Source organism: Ictalurus furcatus, chromosome 26 (genome assembly GCF_023375685.1).
Source record: "Ictalurus furcatus strain D&B chromosome 26, Billie_1.0, whole genome shotgun sequence".
NCBI classification, from domain to species: domain Eukaryota; kingdom Metazoa; phylum Chordata; class Actinopteri; order Siluriformes; family Ictaluridae; genus Ictalurus; species Ictalurus furcatus.
The window spans coordinates 12,124,570-12,151,832 of NC_071280.1; the positions used below are offsets into that span (position 1 = coordinate 12,124,570).

The following is a 27,263-nucleotide window of genomic DNA, read 5'->3' on the forward strand; positions in this document are numbered from 1 at the left end:
GGTAGTAGCTAAGAGTAGTTTTTTTTTTTTTATAAAAGAATTACCCTAGGTGCAACCAAGACTCTGGGAAAATGTTAGGACTTTTCCTTGCAGTTTTGGTGAAAGATTGATGATTGGATATAAGTAAAAGTATGTAAGTATGTTATAGACGGGGGGAAAAAAAAGAAAACAAATTTGGACAAAAATTGTTTGCTTGAATTCAGTCATAGTGACATCCCATGGGTTTTCCCAGGCCACCACACACATGATAAATAGCTAAATAGCTCATTTTTTAAAGTAGTTACCATAGAGACGCTCTTGTCTTGTGGTGTACCTAAATATACACAAGACACAACTGACTTAACTTACGACCAGACAAAAGGCCCATCAGTGTGTCTTTGTCTTGACTGATATAATCTGCTTCCCTCAAATTCTTATGCACATAACTGTGATTGGCAAAAACCATGAGCTGTGACAGAAACCGAGAATGAACCATAGTGTAAAAAGCACTAATACATATCAGGTGAAGGGGGGTGTGAATAATTTAAAGGGATTTGAATGACCAGTGCTTGCAGGGTCCAGTTGCAGATGTGTTAAATTTGTTTGTTTGTGTTAGAGAGAAGAAACCTCCCAGTGCCTCCTTGTGCTCCACTTTACCTGCGCTCTCTCTCTCTCTCTCTCTCTCTCTCTCTCTCTCTCTCTCTTTACTATATCATTATGATTTTGCAGGAGCTCAGGGAAATCCACAACAAGCAGCAGCGGCTAAAGCAAAAAGAGTTGCAGCCTGCACTGGATGCCAAACCTGCAGAGCTGCAGGAGAGCAGGTGTGTGTGTGTGTGTGTGTGCTTGGCTTACTAAACTTGTGAGGTTCTCACTAATTTACTAAAATGTCCAACCTTAGAAGTGTGCGTTATGTTTGACGCTGTATTCAGACCTGTTGCTAACAGCAGACTCTGTCAATACGCTCTGCTCCTCCAGACTTTTGGCTTCTAATGACAGAGTGTCTCCTGCCTGGCGGGACTCTACGTTAGCAAAGGACCCCACACCGCCTGCCTCTGAGCCCTGGGTCAGCCACCTGGGAGAGGAAGAGAGCCAGAGCTCCAGAGGAGATGTGCAGGACAAATTGTCCAAGCTGTTTCTGCAGCAACCAGAGCCAAACAAACAGCTGGGGCAGTCACCCTGGCCTACAGGAGGTGAGGGGAGCAGAGCAAGGAAAGATTGTGTGTTAATGATTGAGATTAAGTTGGGATGGATGAATAGACAGATTGGTTGGATGGATTAGGGGTCAGAGGAGAAAATAAATGGAATGTTGGGATGCGTGGATGAACAATATATTGTTGGAAATTAAATTCTGAAATGAACAAGTAAATAGAATATGGTGGATGGTTGGATGAAAGGAATGTTGAGAAATGAATGAATAGAATGTTGAAATGGAAGGATGAATGGATTTTGGAATAGATGGATGGATGGATGGATGGATAAATGAATGGAATGCTAGGATGGATTAAATGTTATAGTCTGAGCAGGCTTTGAAGCTGTGTGTTTGAAATGTAATTTTCCTAACTGATGGATGAACAGATGTTGATCAAATGAGTGGAATGTTGATATGGACAGATGGATGATAAATTACTTTTGGGGGGAGGGTGGATGGATGGATAGATGAAAGGATTAAGTGGATGGATGGATGAAAGGATTATGTGGATGATGGATGAAAGGATTATGTGGATGGATGAATGTGAAAGGATTATATTGATGGATGAAAGGAGTATGTGGATGATGGATGAAAGGAGTATGTGGATGGATGTGAAAGGATTATGTGGATGGATGGAAGAAAGGATTATGTGGATGGATGGATGTGAAAGGATTATATGGATGGATGAAAGGAGTATGTGGATGATGGATGGTTGGAATCTCAGGGTGGACGGACAGAAGGGTGCACACTTTGTTTGAGGTGATGGGTGAGTGGAGGGACGGTGAGATGAATGGATGGCTGGATGAACGAAAGCATTGTTTAAGTGGATGAAATATTGGGAAGGATGGTCAGATAGATGGAATGTTGGGATGATAAGTAGTCAGAGGAACGTTGGGACGTGCAGATGGACTGCTGGAATGGATGGACAGAGTGGAGGGGTGAATCAGTGGAAGGTCGACTTCAACGGATGAATAGAGAGATGAAGGAAACAGAGAATTTGTGTTGGAGACCGTGGCCATGAATATTAAACAGTCTATGACCGAATCATGGATCTTTACACTAAATGACCCTTTTTCTGTGTGTGTTTCAGATAAGGTGTCCATGTCTGGTTTTAACCAGGAGAAGGTAAGAGTGGTGTACTACAGAGCACTTTACCCTTTCGAGGCCCGCAGTCATGATGAGATCAGCATCCAGCCTGGAGACATAGTCATGGTGAGTCATTTTTGACGGCTTACTGTAATAATGTTTATTTTATTTGGAGGCCAAATCTATAACTTTAAAGGAATAGGATGGTGGGAAAAAAAACAAGTGACTACATTGTGGATAGGTGGGGAAAAAAATATATTAAGTAAAAGCATACCTGTGTTTATGGGGATTATTAACCTTTGACCTCTTTCTCATATCTGTGCTCCCTCTTGGTGAAGGTGAAAGGGGAGTGGGTAAGTCCTGGTCAACTGCTCCCCCTCTCCACCAGTTTCCATCTTTTTATTTGTACTCTGCCACGCCTCAACTCAAACCTTCACCTCCATCTTTTTTTCCCCCCCCATGAAGCAGAATTCATTATTTCTGTCCAGAGAAAAAAAATTCTACATACATAAACAACAAAGACAACTGGGTTTTCTTTTAAAACATTTTCCCAATCAGTTATTCATCAGTTGCATGGCAGAGTAGCCGTGTTTGTTAGTCATCGTTGTGGTGTTATAAGTTTTGAATGTATTATTTTATTCAGAAAGCACTGTGCGTGCATGTGTGCTGCTGTTCAGTTCAACTTAAGTTTTAACAAAAAAAAAAAAGCTGAACCAAAGTCATGAGCCGTCGCATTTTTGTAACCTGTCTCTCAGGTGGACGAATCTCAGACGGGCGAACCTGGATGGTTAGGAGGAGAGATCAAAGGAAAGACCGGCTGGTTTCCTGCTAACTATGCAGAGAAGATTCCAGAATCTGAAGTCCCTCTCAATCTGAGAGCCAGCGCCTTCACCTCCAAGCTGAGTACACACACCACCCCCAGCTCGACCCCACCCACAGCCATGCAACCGGTCACCACAGAGACAGTTGTGGTGGCTCCGCCCCCTACAGCTCCAGCCGCTCCAGCCGCTGCCTCCTCCTCATCATCTGCTTCTAGTAACTGGGCAGATTTTAGCACTACGTGAGCTTGCACTCCTGTTGACATTTTGCAAAAAATTATTGAATCAGTAATACGAATCACTTTGCATTAGCGTTGCGCGTGATTGTATATAATTCCTCCCACGTTGTTCTATAGATGGCCGACGAACTCAGCGATGGAGAAGCAGGACGCTGATGGTTGGGAGGCGTGGCCAACCCAACCGACGCAGCCCTCTCTGTCTGTGCCAACTGGAGGGCAAGGCCGACAACGCTCAGCCTTCACTCCTGCCACCCTCTCTGGCTCCTCCCCCTCACCTGTGCTCGGACAGGTGGGATTTGACATTCAGTTTTTACCAGTTCACCTGCTTGTGCTTTATTTTGGTATGCAGTTTTACATCTGGATATGTGTCGTCAGCCTTTTTAATCCTACTTGTGCGCACAACCTGCTTATGATCTACATTAAATTTTTTGCCTTGAGTCTATGGAAACACATTTCCTGAACTTTCTTGAACTACAGCTAAAAGATCTGTGTTGCTTTGATGCAAAAAAAAAAGGGTCTAAATAAATAAATTCATGTCCTTTATGATATTTTATTTATACATTTATTTAAAGTCACGCATTAGTGTTCTATTTAAAGATAAATATGTAATTGGAGTCTGCGCAATAAAAGGGTTACATACCCTGTGTAGTAAGTTTACATATATATATATATATATATATAGTGAGTCAGATTTGAGCCTAAATGTGCATAGGAGCTTAAACATGAGTACTGCATAAAGACTAAACAATTCTGAAACTTGAGTTTAGGATAAGTTTATACTGTCTCCTCATTGTGACGCACTTTTCACCTTGTATTGTTTGTCCAATTTGACATCTTAGTGTAGCGCCACTGTTACTGTTGACTGTGTCTGGGTTAGTGTAACGTTGGCCCTGTTCATCCTCTGTTTCTTGCTCTCAGGGGGAGAAGGTGGAGGGGATGCAGGCTCAGGCTCTGTACCCGTGGCGGGCAAAGAAGGATAACCACCTGAACTTCAACAAGAGTGACGTGATCACCGTACTGGAGCAGCAGGATATGTGGTGGTTCGGCGAAGTGCAGGGCCAGAGAGGCTGGTTCCCCAAATCTTACGTCAAGCTCATTTCCGGACCCGTGCGCAAGTCCATGAGGTGGGGGGTGGGGGGGGGGGGGGTGCGGCAGTGTGTGTGAGAGGATGATAAGTAGAAGTAAAATAACTACCAAAAGGTGCCAAGGAGATTATTTAGGAGTGATAGATGGTCAATAGCAAGAGGTTAAAGGAAAAATAAATTAATTAATTAATAAGTATATAACCAATATGAAAACCAACAAAGCTGACTGGACATGCCGGTGTGTGTTTGGCACTCAGTGTGAAGTGTTTGTCCTAATAATCAGCATGTGTTTTCTTTCAGTATTGAGTCAGGATCCTCTGATAGTCCACCCACCATGAAGAGGCCCAGCCCTACTCCTAACAAACCCACGGAGCTTGGTGAAGGTAAGTTTTACACACTCACAGTGTACACAAGCAATTCACACACTCCTGCTGTAGATCTCCTAGAATTCAGTGAAAATGCTGAGACGGTGGTTCTACAGCTGGGTCAAATCCTGCCGGTGCTCCAAAACACAACAAATAGAGAAGTGAGAACTCTGACCTGAGTACTGTTCAGTCAGTATTACCCAGGGTGGAGAGATCAGCAGTACTTTAGCTAGCTCACTGCAGAAGTAAATGCTCTCAGTCTCATGTTTTAGCTGGACTCATGTTCTACACTACCAGTCAAAAGTTTAGAAGCACTCATTCTATTTATTTATTTATTTCCATATTTTAGAATAATAATAAAGTCATCAAAACTCTGGAGTATAACAAATGGAACTATGGGAAATATGCTGTGTAAAAAAATCCTAATAAATCAAAATAATTTAGTATTTTAGCATCTTCAAAGTAGACCCCCTTTTTGCCTAGAATTTCCAGAAATGTATTCTTGGCATTTTCTCAACCGATTTCTTGAGGAATTTCCCTGAGATGCTTTTTAAACAGTGTTAAAGGAGTTCACACCGACGCTGGACTCTTATCAGTTACTTTTCGGAATATTTCGCTCCGAGACGTCCGTTTAAAATAAATATTATTTTGTAAATACAATGTTAGTTTTCTAATGAAAGAAATGAATATGTCGGCACGATTATATTTTTGTCTACAACACCGATTTCAAACATTTAATCATACACCTTCATATCAAAAGGGTTTTAACATCATGACACAACATTTCAGTCGAGTGTCCACAAACTTTTGACCGGTAGTGTACTCGTCTGGCACCAGGGTTAGTGATTACTGAGTAACTTCTTATCGAGTTTAATGATTCAGTGCTCACAAATCCAGATTTAATAATACATTTTTGTTGTTTTTTTTAATGAGTTTCCACAGAGTACATAGCGATGTACACGTATGAAAGCAGCGAGCAAGGTGACCTGACCTTCCAGCAGGGTGATGTCATCACCGTGCTTAAGAAAGAGGGAGATTGGTGGACGGGAACAGTAGGAGGCAAGACGGGCGTGTTCCCCTCCAATTACGTCAAGCCCAAGGACTCTGAGGTCAGACTGTCCACTCTCCAGATGGCTGATCAGACACTATAAAGCTGAACCAACCATTCATAACTGTTCATAGCCCTTTCCTGTGAGGGGTGAAAAAATAACAAATAAATTGATTTAAAAAAAAAACAAAAAAAAAAACAGGAAATGAAATTGCATGTGACGTGAAAACTGAAGGGGTAAACTAAATGGAAAACGAGTTATAACCTTGAACAAAATAATAATAACATGAATTATAAGGTCATTATAATAAACATATCACATGCCACAGACCATGTAATGGTGAAGTAACAAGTATTATGTGATTTAAAAAAAGAAAAAGCTTCCATGTAGTCTCAAACGTAATATATAATACTATATAAGTTAATACACTTTCTGTAACAGCATGGCATGGACAGTTGTAACGACTGCAAAAGGTTATGTCAATAACTAAGGTGTTAATGAAACAGTTTGTCTTATTAACTTGTTAAAGAAAGGCTGATGTTTATAGCTGTGGTGTAGTTGTGGTATAAGAGAAGTTATACAACAACAGTTATTTCCGGTCCACTAATTTGGTTGGACGAAGGGCATTCCAAGAGTGCTTATATTTCATATAAGCGCACTGTGTGTATCACTGTGTGCATCAGTCTGCTTTTCAGGGTTCACCACATAAAATTGCAGTTCTAGCAGCAGTCCCACTGAAACCGTTACTACAGTAGGGTTAGCTACATCATCAGCGGACGTGGCAATTGATACATCTTTCATGACTATAACTTTGAAAGCTCATCAGATGAAGATGAAAAGGAAGAAGGGAAGCACAAATGGGGGGGAAAAAAGGGAACGTACAAATCAAATCGACGTGAGCCGGCTAGCCGACAGGCTGTAAAGTCAGCGCGGTTTCCTCGGGATCAGTTTCCGCTAGCGGAGCAAAAATAAACAAAACGTTTGGCCACAATGTCACTTACTCGATTTTAATTTCTTATTTATTTATAGAACTGTTGTATAAAAGCAACAGTTGTTATTTAGCGCTGTCGCTCAGCCTGAGGCTTCATGTTTACGCCAAATCACAGCCGTGTCGATATTCAGTGTGAGCGCACAGTTGCGATATTGTTGAGTTAAACTTGCCGTTATTGGAAAATATCACCTTTGGGGTTATCACTAACTCCGATTCTCCTCTGGCCACATCACACCGATCCGTTTTTGATTATTTTCCTATAACAACACATTCATTCTTCACTTAATCATTATAAAAGTGATTCGGTTGATTATTTTATCATTACTAAGTAATTGTTAAGTCACTTTGTTTATCATTTGCCATACATCATTTTGTCGCACTCAAGTTAAAAAAAAAAATCCTCTGTCATTGCTTCTTCTTCTTCAGGGTCTGGGGCCTGCTGGGAAATCTGGAAGTTTGGGAAAGAAACCAGGTGCGTGTTCCACAGGGTGGATGCGAATAATACTATCCTGTTTTGTTGTTGTTGTTGTTGTTGTTGTTGTTGTTTTTTTAAGCTAATGAAATCGCTTGTGTCTCCTTTTCTGCAGAGATCGCTCAGGTGATTGCCCCGTACACTGCCACTGGGTTAGAGCAGCTGACTCTAGCACCTGGCCAGCTCATCCTCATCCGCAAGAAGAACCCCGGGGGCTGGTGGGAGGGAGAACTACAGGTGTGGAAATACACACACACACACACACACACACACACACACACACACACACACACACACACACTCACTCTCTTTTAATCTGTAGTTCCATGTGTGGACACACATTTCTGTCTCTTTCTCATGGTATACATCCACTTGCAAATTTTATTAGCATGTGCCTCCACACGGTGTCCCTCTGCTCTCTTTTTCTATTGATTTGTTTATGGTATTGTTATGGTCATAAAGAAAAGAATATCAGACATATATCAAGCATGTTTGAGGAAGTAACTTGTTTAGTACACTGTTTGCTACTTCATGTTTATTTAATACCATATAAAATGAATGTCATATTACAATGACATTAAAGTACAGTAACCTAGCTGTAGAAGCAGGTGAGCCTCTTTTACTGAATCTTAACGTGTGCACAGCAATCCACTTGGCTAACTCGCTTTATCTCATTAGCAGACTTGATATGATTTCAAACATGATGTCCCAAGCACACTCGCATAAAATCTTATTTGCATAAAATCGAACACTCCTGAGCTTTTGCTGGTACACGGCACTATGATGCTGAGAACTCGCAAGTGGATACATATCGTTATGTATAATGAAGCGTGAACACACACATTCTACTTCATTCTCTCTCTCTCTCTCTCTATTTGAGTAGAAAAGAAAGACAGAACATTCTGATTCATCTGACCGTTTTGACCTTGTTCCCCAGCATTAACTGTTGATGAATCATATAAACGTTGAGTAAGCATGCCTTAAAAGATGTTTCCCACTCAGTCATTCGTTTTGCCTGAGGTTGTTTATTTCTGACAGTAAACTTCTAATTTGGTTTAAACAAACCTTCCCAGCCAAGATAATCTGCCTAAAGCCTGGTCAAACACGCTTTTCAAAACGGCTTGAAACAAACATCTGCAAACTGGCAAGGTTCATATTTTTTGCCGAACAGCAGGAGCAAGGTATTCATAGGTGAAAGCAAGCTTTTTTGCACAGTTTTGTTCCTTTAGCTATAGTGTGTCTGTCATGTGTCTTAGAGCCGAGTTCAAATTGATGTCTTGTATTTTTCCACTTTTAAACCTAGGCCAGAGGAAAGAAGCGTCAGATTGGCTGGTTCCCAGCTAATTATGTGAAACTCTTAAGCCCAAGCACCAGTAAGACCACGCCCACTGAGCCAACTCCGCCCAAACTGCCTACACCAAATGCAGGTACATACATCACACTCACTTCACTTAGCGATTTATAAGGGTCCAAGCACCGTAGGTTTATTTTGTTTTGTTGTTTCATTTTTAGGATATTTATTTATGTTTTTAATTGCTTTTATTTATTGGATCAAAGCGTAGAAGAGGCTGGAACACTACTGCTTTTCTTAGGATTTTTTCTTATTCTTTTTCCCTGCTAAAACGAGTCATGCAAGCGTATAGACACAAAACTTCAAACGAAACAGTCAGACTGCACCTCTTGTCGGTGCAGTAACGCAGGGGTTTTCATTGTGGCCAATATCCTGAGGACTTTAAAGTCGTACAAACAAAATGACAGCATGAGCCTATCAAAATTCAGAATCAAAATGTTTGGCTCTATTATTCTAGTCGCTCGCTACAGAAACCGTAGGGATGTCTGTTTAAAGCGTAGTCTGTTTAAGTCTGCGTAGTCTCACTCACATCTTCATTTTTGCTCTGCATGTCGTTAAATGAGAGGCAGTGGAGCGCTGAAAAGAAGTTAAAAGCTCATTGCAGTGTTCTCACCAGAGGCGCTTTTATAAAGTGATATTACTTATACAGCAGTGGTGCACATTTATAACGATCAAATCAGTTTACACATTATATGGCATTATTGGCTCTGTTTGTTTTCCTGTTTGGCACTAGGACTTTGGTTGTTTTAAAATGCTTTTGAAAGAGTTTTACTCAAGACACAATGCTTAAAGAAGACTTGAATAGAAGAAATGAATAAGAAAACAGCCGTGAAGCAGTTTGAAAGAAGTTCTGTATTAGGACAAATAAATCACAGTGCAAACAGGATTTAAAATTTTCTCCTGTTTCTCATTTCTGGCCTCCTGGTAAACCTCCCAGCACTTTCAGATCTATAACACTGAACCTTCACAAGGCTTTATTTTCAGTCGTCTCTCATTAGTGTCAGGTCGATTAGTAGGTTTGTGGAAGATAGACATGGGAAGTCCGTGTGGGAATGAAAAGAATCAGTCTCCACGCCCAGGACGAGCCGCTTGACTTCGACTCGTGTCTAAGGCCAACCTCCAGTGTCTTTGTAACATTTTTGTGATGACAATACGATCATTGATCAATCGTTTGTATTGAAATTCATTGGAGTTGCTTGTTAAAATGTGTGGTGTTTGTGTGTTCAGTGTGCCAGGTGATCGGCATGTACGACTACACGGCTCAGAACGATGACGAGTTGCCCTTTGGGAAGGGGCAGATCATCAACGTGCTGAGCAGGGAGGATCCTGATTGGTGGAAAGGCGAGCTGAATGGTTCCATCGGCCTTTTCCCTTCCAACTACGTCAAACTGACCACCGACACAGACCCCAGCCAGCAATGTGAGTATAAATCAATGCTCTTTCTCTTTCTTTTCTCCTTCTTTTTTCTGTTTCCTTTCTCTCTTTAGTTATCGATGGCTTTGTTCTCACAGCAGGGCGAGTCGGTTTTATTTTTAATTACACGTGACCAAATCAGATTTGTTTGTTCGAACTGTAGTCCCATTTGCTCGGATATCCATGTTGTTATAATAGAGACAGACATGTGTAAGCTGATTTAGTCTAAAGCAGACAAAAATTACTTGGCTTTATAGTAGCATTGGGATTATGTTATGTTCAGTTACGGTACATAAAAAGTGAAACAACAAGGCCACTTTTTGTTGCTCCAAGCTCAGGTACTCTACGCTCCTGACCTGCCTCGGTGATGTGATGGTTTTTCTCCGTGTTGTTGCTACAGTGCTCTCCAAAATTATTGGCACTTTTCATAAAAATGTGCAAAAGTGAATGTATAAAATAAACACCACATACAATAAAATACATTTTACACTCAGTCAATAGGAGAAACTATTTATCGTTTTTTTCTGACAAAAAAACAAAGCATTTTCATTGGAACTACTTTTTATTTTTATTTTTTAATTACAGGATTTTGTTTTTAAAGAATGTCAAAATTAATTCCATCTGAAGTGTTTTAGATAAACGCAAACTAATCAACACCCAGGAACCTGTCATTTCCTTTAAAAGTGCGTTGTGTTTCCCGGGGGTTGCACACATCCCTCTGATAAAATCTTTTTCACAACTTTGAACACAAAAGGCACAGATGGCTGTTGACCTGCACACAGCAGGTAATGGACATAAAAAAACAACAGCAGTTAGAAAAGACCATTAAACACTGTTAGGGCCATAATAAAATTTCACATATCTGGAACTGTTGGGAATCATGGACCCATTGAGCACCCATTGAGTTGGACCCATGAGCACGCTGGAAGGAAAAAAGAGGCAAAGACCACAGTTTTTTTTGTTTTGTTTAGTTTTTTTATTCTTGTGTTTGTCAAGTTTCAAAATCAGCTGTTGAACTCTTTTACAACAACAAGCAGTTTGCAAATGTTGCAAGAAAGAAACATTCCCTGATGGCATCTCGTAAAATGTGTCTGAACTTCAACAAGCATCATGAGAACTACAATGACATGTCATGTGACCAGAATCAAACATTTAAATCAGAGCCTCTCAACCTTTTGTAACTAAAGCCCCCCCAAGCCTCCCTGTATTGGAGGAGACCAGGTATAATGATTATCCATTCTATATAAAATCTGTCTACATACAACCTAATCTATCATCTGTTTTTGATGGATAGTTGGTAGATTTTTTTTTTTGCTTTTAAACTTTTTTAAATTACGTTTCATAACTTTATCATTTTTAAAAAATAACGTATATTATAACTATATAACAGACAGGTATGGAAGATGAATGATCAAAAATATAACACTATAGTGTTATATACTAGTGTAACACTGTGTTATATACATAGTGTTTTTACATAACACTATAACTACTTTGAACGAGAACTAGGCTGTTATAACGTGGACTGTTTTACATGTAAAACATGTTGCATTATATTCGTCTTGCGTTCTAAAAACATTCGCATAAGAATGATGTAAATTGGGGAGAAGGGCATGTCTCGTTATCCATGACATCTTTAAATCTCCGGCTCTCAGCCCCTCACTGAACAGAGCAGACACAGAGAGAGGTGAGAGTGCAGTGGGAAAACAAGACCTCACGCTTGGAGACATTTGGAAAGTTGCTAAGGTTTGTCCAAAAAGTCTCTAGATTTTTCGTTAGGCACTTTTCTTTTATTAAATAAAGGAGTCTGAGTTGACTACACTGGTCTGCACTGACAGCTAGATAAAAGGCAGGCTAAGCTCTGCCTCTCCCCAACAAAAAGAAAATAAGAGGGAGTGGGAAGTTTTTTCCATTTATGTACATTATATTTGAAAAGCAATACAATATACCGAGTACCCAAATGATGCCTTGTCTGTGTTTTTTCTTTTTCTTGAAAACAATTTGCGCCCCCTTCCGATCTCTCCTGGTTGAGAACCACTGATTTAAATCATGCACACCTGCATACATTCATTAAGGGTGCCAATAATTCTGTAGGGCACTGTATTTATTTCTAACATCAAGATGCTTCATGCACCAAATCACAGGATTAAACACAAAAGGGTCATTCCATCTCAACTGGTCCAGTACAGGTTGCTCGACCATTTAAAAAATTTATCACTCCAAAAAAACCAGTCAAGCAACCAACTTGACCATTTTTGGACCACTCGAGATGGACTGATCCAAAATCTGATTAAAAAATATAGTGACTCGGACTTATTTCCGATGCCAAAATATCAGATTTGAGCTCTCTGTATGAACACAGCCATTATCTCTGTCTCTTTCATGCACTGTCCCTCTGAAGCTTTCTCACACTAATTCTCTCTATCCTGCCCACTGTAAACACTGACAACTTGCCACATTTTGGTCATGTTTGAAATGTAAACTCTGATTTAAAAAAAAAAAAAAAAAAAGTAGAATAGTAAATACTACCAAAGGATGTACGACCTTGTTAATAAAGTCTAAGACCTCTTTAAGGACTATTAACATAATTCCAAACATTATGGTTTAATAGGTTTAAGGAATTACTCAGCCCTACTCTGAGCTTTTTTAGAAGGGTGGGTTAAGTTTTTGCCCGTGTCTGATCCTCTTCCCCGACCACACTAACACTGCCCTCCCTCTTGTCTCCTGCATCTCCTCACTCGCATGTCGTAGTGTAACAGTGCCGTCTCTCGTCGTCTCTCTGTCTCTCTTTCTCTTTACGTCTTCACACCTGCATGTTGTGTCGTCTTGTAAGGCCTCCTGTGTTCATTCTTAGTCTTCCAAGCTTGTACTGTTTGCACATTGTGGGTATCTTTTCATTCTTTTGTTTGTTTGTTTATTTTTAAACCTGATTTTTTTGTTTTGTTTATTTTTTACTCCGTTTTTTTGCTTATGTGCTGTGTTTTCCTCTTTCTAGGACTCTTATGTTGCCCATTTCCCACTCAGCCTTGAAAGTCCTCAAAGCGACCCACTATCCCCTATACACTGCCCAGCGGGATGATGGGAGATGGAACCCCCCCACATTGGTCATGTGACTGCCCCTCTCAGCTGGCTTTGTGGCCAGAAGAAACGAATCCCGAATACTGCAGAAAGCGCAGTTGTTAAGCTCAGTATTCAGAAACGTAGACACACGCAAAAGAAAAATTATATATATTGCCAAGCAGCATTCTAGGCATTTAAACAGAATGCTTAATTTAAAAAAAACAAAAAAACAAATCTTTAACACTGAATAAATTAACAACTATTACTTATATATGGACTATAACCATATGTATGATTGCTGGATAGTGGGTCCTTTTGTGGCTTTCTGTGATCTTGTTCTATATCTTCGCTAACGCGATTAAAATCACAACCATTTGGCGTTAGGCTCTTCCCACCATTTGATGTTAAGCTCCGCCCATTCACTAACAGTTGCCTTTTTGCTCCTTCCAAGCCCCACCCCCTGACCCCTCATTGGACCCACAGCACCACAGAAAGACCCACTATTCATGTTCGGTGACCTGGTAAACATATACGTATGTGTCATAACTGACCTGTATCTTATCATACCTGTCATACAAACTCAAGTGGGTTCACATATTTGACTAATTTTTTATTTTTTTATGTTTTTTTTTGGTATGGTAAATATGTATTTCTTTTCTTTTCATTCATATGTTGTGAAAATATTCACTGTTTGATCAAAGTGAGTAAAACTCTTTGATAAAACAACAGGTCCTAGGTCCTGGTAATGAAGAAGGACCTCATGGCTGTTGTGTGTAATTATTAATAAAAGACGTAGGTGCTGTCAGTGATTTTGATGGGCAGGATGGGACGTCTCCATTCATCCAATCACACAAGTCCGTGTTGTTGTTCGTTACATGTTCATACCCAAACTTCGGATGAGTAGATCTTGTTTCCGTTCTTGCTCGTTAGTTTTTTTTTGTTTGTTTGTTTGTTTTTTTTTGGGGGGGTTGGTTGTTTGTGTGTGTGTGTGTTCACTGTTATGTTCATTTCATTTATTTCACAGTGTTTGTGTGACAGGGTTGATAAAATGGTGTTACAAACCAAATAATGCACAACTGCCACTTAGGAGAATGGTACAGCAAATGCTAGTGTATATGTTATACACACACACTTTATGTTGGATATGTAAAGACTGCAGTTCCCATTGAGGCTTCAACGTGTTAATTTCTTGTATAATTCTTTCGCAGTGTAGATCGAATAGTTTTGTATCTATAATTTCCTCTCTGTTTATATCCACTTGATTTATTCAAAATGGTTTCTGGACCGACGAGGTCGGGCTGGAGAGCGCGTGAAGTCGCTTAAAAGGCTACGTTCTATTTTTATTACGATCGGAACCGGTAAGTCGTAGCGTTTTTGAAAAAGCGCACCGTGTAGAACGTGCGCTTTCCCTTTTTACACAGAAAAATAGCTCGAAATGAAGTCACCCAGCTCGATGAAATGAACATTCTCATGGAGTGCGAGTCCTACCATCAAAAAAAACCCAATCGAGGATATAACGAAGTACAACGTTGAAACCTAACACTTACTTACTAATCACACATGGTAATGAGTTCAAAATGTTTACAGCTGATATAAAAGGAGATTCATGGTAAGAGCAAGTCCTTAGGCTTGTAAACCGTTGTTTGTTTGTTTTTGTTTTTCCTGCTTGTTAAGAAAAGGCATGACATTAATTTATGCTTAAACTTTATTGTACTGGTTGTACCATATCAGCTCTGATTTTTGTTGCTTGTTTTCTATCACACAACAGTATTGTAAACAGTATGTTCTAAACTGAATGAACTGAAAATGTCATTTCTGTTATCAGCCTAATGGGATGTTGTTTAATCCTCCACACACACACACACACACATCCTCATTGTTTTCTCAGTGTAAAAGTATTAAAGTGTGCTGCTTACTATAGACTCTCTGGACTGCCCATCATTTTGTACACCTGAGCAGACTTGGACTCTGGAAGCACAACAGGCTTCTCATTCGATTTCACGATCCGTCATACTGTACGTGTACATGAAATCCACTGCGTTAGTTTTATTTTTATTTCCTGCTTCGGTTTCGACACTCGGACAACAAATCCCAAACCGTTGCACTCGGTTAATGCAGCATTTTACGGAACGAGTAAATAAAACTGAATGTACAACTGAAACTCATATCTGATCTTTAGCTTTAATAAAAGTGGCATGTAATGTTTATAGAAAATAACGTGTAACTATTAAAGAACTCCATGTCAGTGGTGCACTTGTGTAATTTCTTTATTCTACTTTCATCAAACGGGCATTTTTAATTCACAGCATGTGTGCTGTTGTATAAGATCTCTATTTTAATTGTATTGTAAACACGTTGTAATATTATAGCATATTATAGTACATGTATAATATTGCTGTGTTAAGAACAATGTTCAATGTGGGTAAATATTTGTTCAGTGTACAAATTCAGTCTAGCTTGAGTACAGAACACCAAGGAGATGACAGTAGTGACCTTTGCCCTGTCTGCAGGGTGTGCTGACCTCCACCTGCTGGATATGTTGACCCCGATGGAGAGGAAAAGGCAAGGCTACATCCACGAGCTCATCGTCACCGAGGAGAACTACGTCAACGACCTGCAGTTAGTCACTGAGGTAGGATCAGAAACGGCTCGGTGGATTGTGTGCAGAATTTTTGATGCTGAAAGTTATGCAAACGAGCTTGTAGGCGCTACTGACTCGGGTAGACTTGGGTACGGAGAAGGTTCTCCGTCGCTGCTCGCTAATTACACCCGGAATATTTGCAAAGACATATCCCGTTTAACTTCACGTTGCTGCTAATGCTGTATCACAGCGCAGTGTAACACACTCAGAGGAAAGAGCTATCTGCCCTCTTCCTCATACATGAGCTCATGGATACCTGTGAGTGGCTAGAGTCACTGTCCTTGACAGGGGAGCGAGGTTAACCTCCATTTTGCTCCCTTGGCTTTCGGCCACAGATATCTGTGACATCATCAGGATTCAACTCGCAGTCTCCTGACAATTAGGCGAACCCTTTTCTGTTGTGCCACTTACGAGCTCAGCATTTCAGTGAGAATTAAGGAATCTAGTGTTTTGGTTTTGATCAGTTTTTTTTTTTTTTTTTTAACAAAAGTGTACATTTTGAGCCCATTGTTCTTTCTTTTCCTCTTCTTACTACTTGCGTGTTCCACAATTCCACTTCTTTTGCCCTCTTTTTCTTTTTTTCCTAAATTCGTCTCTCATATTCTCCCTCTCTTGTTCTCTTTGTGATTCTCACCCTTTTTTTTTTCTTCTTTAATTCTGTTTTTTTCTTTCCTACTTTTCTTTCATTCATTCATTCTTTTTTTCGCTTTCCATTCTTCATGTCTCACACACAGCACAGGTGCACACTGTAGGGCCCATCATCCCACCATCGCTCTCTTATTTCTTTCTCTTGTGCTTTCTTTCTCTTATTTATTTTTCTCTTCGTACTACTTTGTAAGCATGTTGAAAAAAAAAAAAAAGCAAATTCTTTTGCCGTGTTTATCCTTTAATCCTCCTCCTTTTTGGTTCTCTTTGTGATTTTTCTCACTCTCTCTCTCTTTTTCTAGCTCTCCCACTCTTTTAGTGTTCTCATTCTTTCTTTTACCATCCTTTCTTAATTTTTTTTACTTCTCTCCTGTTCATTCTTTCCCTTCTTTTCTCTTTTTTCCTTCATTACATCCCCTTCCTCCCATTCCTTTCTTTCCTTTGTTCCTTTCTTAGATTTATGTCATTTCGCAGATATGATCTACATTTATCTCATTTATATAACTGAGCAGTTAAAGGATAAGGGCCTGGCTCGAGGGCCCAGCAGTGGCAGCTTGGTTCTTTTTCAACTGTCTTCTTTTCTTTCTTTCTCTCTCTCTACGTCCTTCCTTCCTTCCTTCCTTCCTTCCCCCTGTTTCATCCACCTGTTTATCCTTTCGTCCCATTCTTTCACTTCCTCTCTCTGTTTCTAGCTCTTTTTTCACCCTTGCTTTCTTTCCCAGCTCCTTCACAACCCTGTATTTCCCTCAAGAAATTGCAAATGTGCTCATGACTTGTAAGGCAAATATTAGAGTAGTGGTTCCTCACCTGTCTGTCTCTCAGACCTTCCAGAAGCCTCTGCTGGAGTCGGAGTTGCTGACTGAGAAGGAGGTGGCCATGATCTTTGTCAACTGGAAGGAGCTCATCATGTGCAACATCAAATTGCTGAAGTATGATCTCTGCTGCTTCATCCTGAACTACCGAACCTCACGTTTTAAATCCACTATGATTCATTAGGTCAGGCCTCCAAAAGAGTCCCAGTTATTGACTTATTTCTCATGTAGACGGTTTTATACGGAAATGATTTGATCTCACATCAGGGGTGTACAGCTATGGTCCTTAACATCTAGAGTGGAGAACAGGTTGGTGATTTTTCCGTCGTAGAAGAGCTACTAAACCTGATCCTTGAGTGATTATTTGAATCAGGTGTGTTAAAAGAGAGGAATCTCCTGTGCACTGGGATAAGAGAGTATTAAATATAGATTTTGGTACATCTAGGTATGTTTACAGTCGAAACATTCATTGAGACGTCCTCTATTGTTGATACCCCAATGATGTATTGGAACCACAAGAAATAGTGTGTACATCCTTCAAGCCTTTTATTTCTTGTCAAACTCACTTACACTGACGAGGAGATACTGATTGATCTGAACGTCATGCCGCAGGGCGTTGCGGGTAAGAAAGAAGATGTCGGGTGAGCGCATGCCTGTGAAGATGATTGGTGATATACTGACAGCACAACTGCCCCACATGCAGCCCTACATCCGCTTCTGCAGCTGTCAGCTCAACGGCGCTACCCTCATCCAGCAGAAGACAGACGAGGTGCCCGACTTCAAGGACTTTGTCAAGGTAACAGCAAATCGGCTAACAGGCTGGCTTGTCATTTGCATCTCTTTCTAGCAGAAATTAGTCAAATGAATTATGGTGAGAGTTTTATTTTGCCTATCTGTGGTAAAAACACCAAATGTAAGTGTGTGTCTTTGTGTGTTACAGAGGTTGGCCATGGATCCTCGCTGTAAAGGAATGCCTTTGTCTAGTTTCCTGCTCAAACCCATGCAGAGAGTCACCCGCTACCCTCTTATCATCAAAAATGTAAGTACACATACAGGGTCTTGGAGCCAAGAACTTAAAGGGATACTTCGCCCAAAAATGAAAATTCTGTCATCGGTTACTCCCCCTCATTTCGTTCCAAACCCATAAGACTTTAGTTCATGTTCGGAACACAAATGATGATGTTTTCATGAAACCTGGGAGAGTTCTGTCCCTCCATTTACAGTCCAGGTAACTAAAACTTTCAAGCTTCAAAAAGTTCATAAAGTCATCGTAAAAGTAACCGAGCTGACGCGAGAGCCGACAAAAATGCAAGTCCTCCTCTATGTCCAAATCTGCAGACGTCTTTGTTCCAAAGATTGTTCAGAGTGACTCGGTTTGTCTACAGCGTGTTCCTCTTCCTCTGCTGTAAACAGTGCAGCACTTCCGGGTCCGCTGCACTGTTTAGACGTCTGCAAATTTCGACGTAGAGGAGGAGTTGCGATTTTATTTTTTTTGGTCCGCTCTCGCGTCAACGCTACACGCATGCGGTGCGGTTCTCTCGTGAACATGGGTGGGAGATCTGTGTGGAAGTGAAGATATTTTGTGAATAAAGACTTCGTTTCAGTTTATTTTTGTGCAAACGAAGCATTCGTATCGCTTCATAAATTTTGGATTAAACCACTGGAGTCGCATGGATTACCTTTACGATGCCTTTATGAACTTTTTGAAGCTTGAACGTTTTGGTTACTGGACTGTAAATGGAGGGACAGAATTCTCCCAAGTTTTATTAAAAATGTCTTCATTTGTATTCCGAATATGAGTTATGGGTTTGGGGATGACATGAATGGAGTAATTGATGACAGAATTTTCATTTTTGGGCAAAGTATCCCTTTAACAATCTGCCCACAGTTTATTTATGTCTGATTTACTCACAAATTACTGCATTTCAAATTGTGCCATCCATTTGAAAAAAAAAAATCCTCCTCTTTTTTAAAACAGCTTCAATCCAATTTCCAGGACATTTGTCCAGTTTTTTCTTCATTGTCATTTTCTCCTTTTTGTGACTTCACTGTACTCAGTCTAATTCCTACCTTTGTTATTCCCTTGAAATGAAGGTCTTCATGTACACCTCATTACATTTTGTATTACTGCATTACCGTTTATGATTCCTGATCCTGATTAGATTCTGGAAAACACTCCGGAAAGCCACCCGGACCACAGCCACTTGCGTCAGGCTCTGGAGAAGGCCGAGGAGCTGTGCTCGCAGGTGAACGAGGGCGTGCGTGAGAAGGAGAACTCGGACCGCCTGGAGTGGATACAAGCGCACGTGCAGTGTGAGGGGCTGTCTGAGGTGTGTGATGATCACATACACTTTCTTACTGTTCAGTCATTCTTATATTGTGTGTATATCGGCTCAGAGGAATAAGTGTTGATGGACATGCATTTGATCCATATTTATGTTTCTTCTGAATTTTTTATTCTCTCTGTTTCAGCAACTGGTATTCAACTCGGTGACAAACTGCCTCGGCCCTCGTAAGTTCCTGCACAGCGGGAAGCTCTACAAGGCCAAGAGCAACAAGGAGCTCTATGGTTTCCTCTTCAACGACTTCCTGCTCCTGACGCAAGTCACCAGGCCACTGGGCTCCTCGGCTTCCGACAAAGTGTTCAGCGCCAAGTCCCACCTGCAGTACCGCATGTACAAAACGGTGCGGTTTGGGATCTTGCCAGTACTTTGTACCATACAGTCACCCATTGAAGGAGCTGCTACAAAGTGGCTTGTGCCTTCTAAAGTACTGGAGCGTTTTATAGTTCTGAAGGCTAGCTCTCATCATATGATAGCTTAGCCTAGTAGTGGTGAATGTAGATGTTTATGATGTTCAAAATGAACCTTTAAAAGCACAGTGTTGTCATGCTCTAGTGATCAGAAAGTCAAGGGTGTAAATCTCAGCCTCGCCAACATCATTCTGGTGCTGAGGTTTTGTCAGCCGCCATCTCCCTTTGTGTTTAAAAGCTGTACTATTCTATTCTATCTACTGTAATAATGATGATTGTTGTCCTGGTGTCTACAGCCCATATTCCTGAACGAGGTTCTGGTGAAGCTCCCTACTGACCCATCTGGAGACGAGCCCATCTTTCATATATCTCACATAGACAGAGTGTACACCATACGGGCAGAAAGCATTAATGAGAGGTACACACACACAGACGTGCATTCACCCACTACACGTCTCTTCACCTTAATCTGCTCAATACTGTTAAAACCTTATAGGAACTGCAATGTACAGTATAATAACAAATTACACAACCAGGCTAAGATTGTGCTCAGTTCAAGATAAAGCACAAAACTAAAACCGATCCTACCAGAGTTTGTCACGCTTGGGAATGTTTTCTCCCACGCTTCTGTCACTGTCATTTTTCAGACATTACTATTAGAGCTTGTTTTTTTGTGTGTGTTGGGACACCACTAATAGAGCTACTGAACATGTAGTGATGAGTCTATTGTTGATAGTGCTGTGCTGATGGGTTGGAGTCTGATCTTGGATTGTTCTTGTCAGGACCGCATGGGTGCAGAAGATCAAGGCTGCTTCTGAGCTTTTTATTGAGACAGAGAAGAAGAAAAGGGAGAAAGCATATCTAGGTGGGTTATGTGTTATTTTAGTGTAAAAAAACAAACAAACAAACAGTAAAACAGGACCATAGAGTTTGGAAACGTGCAGTATATGTAAATACAGTATCAGTCCGGAACCATGTACATGCTTAAGTGCCTCACTGACAAATAAACCAAACGAGTTTTAGAATTTTAGGATAAAATGTTTGATTATACTGATATCTTTTAAAATAGTCTACATTTTGATATATAACCAGTCAAACGATTTTACAGTTTGGAGCCCACAAGGCTACCATAAACTAAAATAAACCTCTGTCTCGTTCAAAATCTTTATACGACATCACTGAGATATTTAATACGACATCACTGAGATATTTAATACGAAATCACCGAGATATTTAATACGACATCACTGAGATATTTAATATGACAATACTGAGATATTTAATACGACATCACTGAGCTATTTAATACGACATCACTGAGCTGTTTAATACGACATCACTGAGCTGTTTTAATACGACATCACTGAGCTATTTAATATGACATCACTGAGCTGTTAATACGACATCACTGAGATATTTAATACGACATCACTAAGATATTTTAATACATCACTGAAATATTTAATATCAAAGTGGAGCTAAATTTTCATCACCAGAAGATTGTGTTCAAACTTTCAGAGGCGTTGTATACAGTGAAGATTGATAGCAAACTGCAGTAAGGGAAAAAATTTATAAATTGCAATATACAGTACCATACACTGTGTGTGTGTGTGTGTGTGTGTGTGTGTGTGTGTGTGTGTAGTGCGGTCTCAGAGAGCTACAGGCATTGGTAGACTGATGGTCAACATTGTAGAAGGAATTGAGTTGAAACCCTGCCGCTCTCATGGTAGGAATCTCCCTCGCTCTCTCACTCTCTCTCTAAAATATAAAATGCATTTTCTCTTTGGCTTTGGTATTGTTTGTGTAATTGTTTGTGTGTGTGTGTGTGTGTGTGTGTGTGTGTGTGTGTGTGTAGGTAAGAGTAATCCATACTGTGAGGTGACCATGGGCTCACAGTGTCACATCACTAAGACCGTGCAGGACACACTGAACCCCAAGTGGAACTCTAACTGCCAGTTTTTCATTAAAGACCTGGAACAGGATGTGCTGTGTGTAACCGTGTTCGAGAGGGACCAATTCTCACCTGATGGTGAGTCACACACAAACGTACCTAACATGATTTTACATTTCTTACTCTGCCTAGAATCCAGCTTTAACAATGCTCATAACTTTACTCTTCACACATGAAGATTTTTTTCATTTAAACATCAACCAACGTTGAGGTGGAATACCAGAAAGCTTCCTCTTTACTATATATGCTCACTAGAACTTTTTAAATTTTATTTAGCATTTAGAGAACTTTTCATCCACCAAGGAACGAGTCAGTTGATCATATTAGATAATTAATATTAACCCTTTACTGCATGGTGTTGCCATGTGGCAACAATTAATTTATCTCCAATTTTTTGATAGTCAGTTATACAAAACTACCATTTTTCTGTGGAAAAATAACTTTTAACTTTGACACAACAAAAAACGTGCCATCTCATACATTGTGATTTTTGACTATATGCTATACTAAAAAAACTTGTACTAAAAAAATTCACAAAAACACACTTAAAAAAAAAAAAAAAAAATCTTTGTTAAATATAGGTTTTTTTATAGGAATTCATATGAGATAGATATATATATATATATATATATATATATATATATATATATATATATATATATATATATATATATATATTCCTTGGTCTTACCCATTGTTATGAATGACTAAGGGAATTTGGCCTATGTGTTGCCTCATATTTATACCCCTGTGAAACAGGAAGTCATGCTTAAACAAGTTCCTGTTCCTAATCACCCATATATATATTTTTAAATATCAATGGGAATATACTTCAAATATATTTTTCTCATATGAATTCATAGGGGTGCCAATAATTGTTGCACATCTATATTTAACAAAGATTTTTTTATAAACCTGTGTTGTGTTTGCAATTGTTTGATATCCATGAGAGCAGAGACTTTTTGTGAGTTTTTTGAACAAACGATCAAAAGGTTAAAAGATAATGACAATTTTTCACAGCCTTCTTTGCTCATATTTACCAAAGGTGCCAATATTAGGGGAGAGCACTGTATATATAATTTTTTATTATATATAATTTATTAATTATATATTAATAATTATTAATTATTATGTGCTTCACTTTAATTATTTTTTCCTTCCTCTGTGTGTGTAAAGATTTCCTAGGCAGGACAGAGATTCGGCTGGCGGACATTAAAAAGGATCAGGGTTCGAAAGGTCCGATCACTAAGAGGCTTCTCTTACACGAGGTCCCCACAGGAGAAATAGTGGTCAGACTCGACCTGCAGCTATTTGATGAACCCTGACCCTCATGAACTTTGACCTCCTCCACCCTAGATTTCACACTTCCTCCTGTGCTGTGTTACCAGCCTAATGTGACAATCCCACACCACTCTACACCCTGTCCCTGTGTGTGTGTGTGTGTGTGTGTGTGTGTTAGAGAGAGAGGAAGTACGAGAGGATGGATGTCAATATCAGAGTAAGCTGTAACAGTCTTAAACAATCATTCATTTTCATTTTTTAAAAATTTCACTTGAAAGAATATTGTGGTTTATAGACGTGTGTTAAAGGGATACTCCTTAAACTCCTACGTTTCTCAGCGTAATGTTTCGCCACAGCATATGTAGTGTTTACTTTAAGGTTTGGAGCATTTCTCTGTAGTGAGAAAAGAACAAAAAAACTGTTTACTCAAAACTCACTTACAATGGAAGTATAGGGGCAGTTGTTAAAGGTGTAAAATGCATGGCTGTACAGTGAAACGAAAGCCATTAATGGTTTTATCATGGATTAGAAAAGAGAGAAAATGATTACAAAAGCTGTTCACATTGTTTTGTAGTTCGCAAATTCGGTGTTCAAAATGAACAGATAATATTCACGTTCCAGCATGACAACGCCCCTGTGCACTAAGCGACATCTATAGAGACATGGTTTGCTGATGTTGGAGTGGAAGAGCTCGAGTGTCCTGCACCCTCAACCCCACTGAACACGTTTGGGATGAACAGGAATACCGACTGCACCCCAGACCTCCTCACCCGACATCAGTACCTGACCTCACTACTGCTCTAGTAGCTGAATGAACACAAATCCCCACCGTCACACTCCAAAGTCTAGTGGAAAGCCTTCCCAGAAGAGTGGACGTTATTATAACAGCAAAGGGTGGACGTTCAACAAACACATATGAGTGTTATGGTCAGGTGTCCACAAACTTTTGGCCATATAGTGTACCTTCAAAAACCGTTAAAAAACAGTCCCCCTCTCATCCCCCTAGTGGAGACTAATTATGAAATGGAGTGATGTAGCTGAGGTTGAGGAACTCCTCCCCCGCCCCTTTTGTTTCCAGGGTCATAGTTTCAAAAAAAAAAAAAAAGACTGTAATTGAGATTTGGAACACTAAAGATATACAGATCGTGTGTCATTGTGATACACCTGTAGTGTCTATGGTCCTTACATACAACTGCAAACTATTATACAGATGTAGAGCATTATTTATTCATAAACAAATGTTTTTCACATAAACCTTTATTGACCCAATAGCTGCCCATAAACTTCCATTATAAGTGAGATTTGTTTAAAAATATATATATTTTTTGTCAAAAATGTGTAAAGATTCTGATCTGAGGTAATCCTACATAGACTACAGATTTGCTGGATAGATATTATGTTGTAAAATGCTGGATTACTCCTTTAACAATCATGGAAGCCCAGAGTGAATTAAACGATGATGTAAAATCATTAATAAATTCGACTAAATGATTGGTATGCTAAATCATCTAAAACTAGTTTGGGTTTATGACAGGCTGTTCGTGTTCTAGCAAACAAACTCGTATCTCAACTGATTGAGCTTAAAAATGTGGACGATATTGTAAACGATTTGTTCTTGAACACGTATCCCAGTAGAGTGTTATATGCAAAATATGTGACTCCAGGGTTTTGCTGTATTGGGATGTTTGTGTGCAGAAAGAAAGAAAAAAAAAAAACCTCACATGAACACTCCGGTCTTATTTCACAATGATATGCTGTGCTGTTTTATTTATCCTTCGATTTGTATTCCAAACGGTGTCGTAATCAGCAGGCTGGTTTGGGGAAAATGTTACTAAGATCGCAATCGTGACATGATGTTTATCCGTCAATATTCAGATCTAGCTCGGGGTTGTTGTTTTTTTTATTCCTCTATACTCTTTTGGGGGGGAAGGGTTCCTCAAGGGTTCTTCTGGTGGTTAATGACCTAGACCTTCAGAGTGCCAGGTGTGAAGGTGAAAGTGAAGGTGAAATGTGCGGAGAAGGGCGGTGAACATTTGATTAACAAAGTGACCAAGACTGATTACTGAAGTTAATTCCTGACCAAGTATAAGCATTTTTTTTTTTTTTTACTTATGTAGAAATACCACTGGATTTTAATCCTTCAAACTACTTTTATTGCTAATCCAGCATTATTTACCGTCATGTTCCTCCTCTATTAGCGTCAAATACGTCTGAAATGCTGTAAATGCAGAGCCAATGATGAGTACAGAATGATTCGATTTTTTTCTGTCTTGTCGTCCCTTTTCATGGGTTTCATTTTGTAAGATATGTAACACTGAGTAATATTTATGATCAATTTTGTATTACTAATATGTTTCCTCTTTTTTTTTATATATATATGTATAATTTTTACTGTCCAGTCCTTCCTTTAAACGATGAGTCCTGCTTAGAGCGTAGCAGTTAGAAGGTAGAGGTTAACACTGTAATTGGATTATATTTGTAAAGATGAGAAGTATCAGGGTGTGTTTCATAGTGTATGTGTTTCTTTTTGTTTGTTTGTTTGTTTTTTTGAGTTGTAAATGGAATATAGTGGTACAGAGCAGGAGAATACAGGAAGTTGTATTACATAGAAGTGATGTGTATAAATGGTGTATTTTCAAGAGTTCAGAGATCAGGACAGACGATTTTCTCCCACATTGCATTTCTTAAAAAAGAAAAAAAAAATGGCACTGGTTCTTCAGAATATATTTCTACATTTCATTATTGTTGTTTTGTTTCATTCTGGGATTTGAAAGTGAATAGTTTGGGTGGAAGGGGTGAGAATGGTAGCATTACTAAGCTGAGAAGAGTAAAGTCGAAAGAGAGTGAGAGAGAAATATTTTGTTTAGAGGACATTGAAGGGTTACTCTTACCTCTCTCTCCTTGCATCTGTCTGTCCCTCATCTCTCTCTCTCTCTCTCTCTCTCTCTCTCTCTCTCTCTCTCTCTCTCTCTCTCTCTGTACATTATGAATCTGTAGGCTCTTCCCCTGTATTTTTTATCGAGTCCCAATGAGTCGACGGTACCGTATGTGTTTGTGTTTAAAATCTTTGAGAGGAGTATAATATATTACGACTTGAAGAATAATTATGTTGATGACAGCATATTGTTATCAATGTAGAAGCAGTGTATTGTCTTAAACGTTGCAATTAAAGCTCAGTTGGACCAAGAAATAATGACTCTGTGGTGTTTCGTCTAAAACGTTTATTACCTTTGTCTTTTAATTGTTTGTGTGTGTGTCATGTTGTAATGTTCAAAGGAGCAGATGAAATATAAACAGTCCGTATAGCATTTCACTGAGTGTTTTTTTAATTTTATTTTTTTTATGATTCTTGCAGCCAAAAATGCATGGTTTTGCTGTGGGGTTTTTTCAACTTACAGAGTTTTTGTACTTTTTTGCAAAAAAAACTACTTGAATGGTGAATTTGCAGTTGCACAAAATAGTTTTGCACGGGCTTTCGTAGTGATGATTGTTGGTAAATGACATGTGGATGTTATTTTGACACGTACCACCTACCTAAACATTGTTGCAGACCTAGTACACCCCTTCATGGCAATGGTATTCCCTAATTGCAGTGCCCTTTTTCAGCAGAATAATGCACCCTGTGACAGTGCAGACATTGCTCAGGAATGGTTTGAGGAACATGACAAAGAGTTCACGGTGTTGACTTGGCCTCCAAATTCCCCAAATCTCAATCTGATCGAAGATGTTCTGGACAAACAAGTCTGATCCATGGAGGCACAACCTCGCAACTTACAGGACTGTTGCTAAAGTCTTGGTGCCAGATACCACAGCACACCTTCAGAGGACTTGTGGAGTCCATGCCTCGACGGGTCAGAGCTGTTTTGGTGGCACAATTGGGACCTACACGATATTAGGCAGATGGTTTTTATGTTATGGCTGATCAGATCAGGATTTTTCTATAATCAATATCATAGCTTTCTATAAAGAGACATTTATTTAACATTTATGGAAGGAGTCTCCAGTGTCAGGGCTTTGTGACAGTCAGTAAGTGTTCCACAACTGGACCGTCTTCAGGACAGCAGTTAATGACAAGCATTTT

At 39.6% G+C, this 27,263-nt stretch overlaps 1 protein-coding gene across 5 annotated transcripts in view; it reads left to right on the forward strand.

Moving 5' to 3' along the window:
* The window catches only part of itsn1 (intersectin 1 (SH3 domain protein)), a 60,245-nt gene extending 33,209 nt beyond the window's left edge, over positions 1-27,036 (forward strand). For 2 of the 5 annotated variants that reach the window (XM_053616139.1, XM_053616141.1), the window contains exons 18-40: positions 709-803; positions 958-1,172; positions 2,262-2,383; positions 3,013-3,317; positions 3,432-3,603; positions 4,233-4,438; positions 4,700-4,782; positions 5,698-5,873; positions 7,231-7,276; positions 7,392-7,513; positions 8,580-8,703; positions 9,855-10,046; positions 15,611-15,732; positions 17,209-17,315; positions 17,811-17,994; positions 18,139-18,237; positions 19,361-19,528; positions 19,671-19,883; positions 20,247-20,368; positions 20,733-20,815; positions 21,593-21,676; positions 21,806-21,979; positions 23,078-27,036. In XM_053616139.1, coding sequence (XP_053472114.1) covers positions 709-803; positions 958-1,172; positions 2,262-2,383; positions 3,013-3,317; positions 3,432-3,603; positions 4,233-4,438; positions 4,700-4,782; positions 5,698-5,873; positions 7,231-7,276; positions 7,392-7,513; positions 8,580-8,703; positions 9,855-10,046; positions 15,611-15,732; positions 17,209-17,315; positions 17,811-17,994; positions 18,139-18,237; positions 19,361-19,528; positions 19,671-19,883; positions 20,247-20,368; positions 20,733-20,815; positions 21,593-21,676; positions 21,806-21,979; positions 23,078-23,226 — 3,363 coding nt within the window. In that variant the 3' untranslated portion in view covers positions 23,227-27,036. The remainder of the gene's footprint in view (positions 1-708; positions 804-957; positions 1,173-2,261; positions 2,384-3,012; positions 3,318-3,431; positions 3,604-4,232; positions 4,439-4,699; positions 4,783-5,697; positions 5,874-7,230; positions 7,277-7,391; positions 7,514-8,579; positions 8,704-9,854; positions 10,047-15,610; positions 15,733-17,208; positions 17,316-17,810; positions 17,995-18,138; positions 18,238-19,360; positions 19,529-19,670; positions 19,884-20,246; positions 20,369-20,732; positions 20,816-21,592; positions 21,677-21,805; positions 21,980-23,077) is intronic. The other 3 variants (XM_053616142.1, XM_053616144.1, XM_053616143.1) reach the window with 2 other exon arrangements.
* Positions 27,037-27,263: the final 227 nt, after the last annotated feature.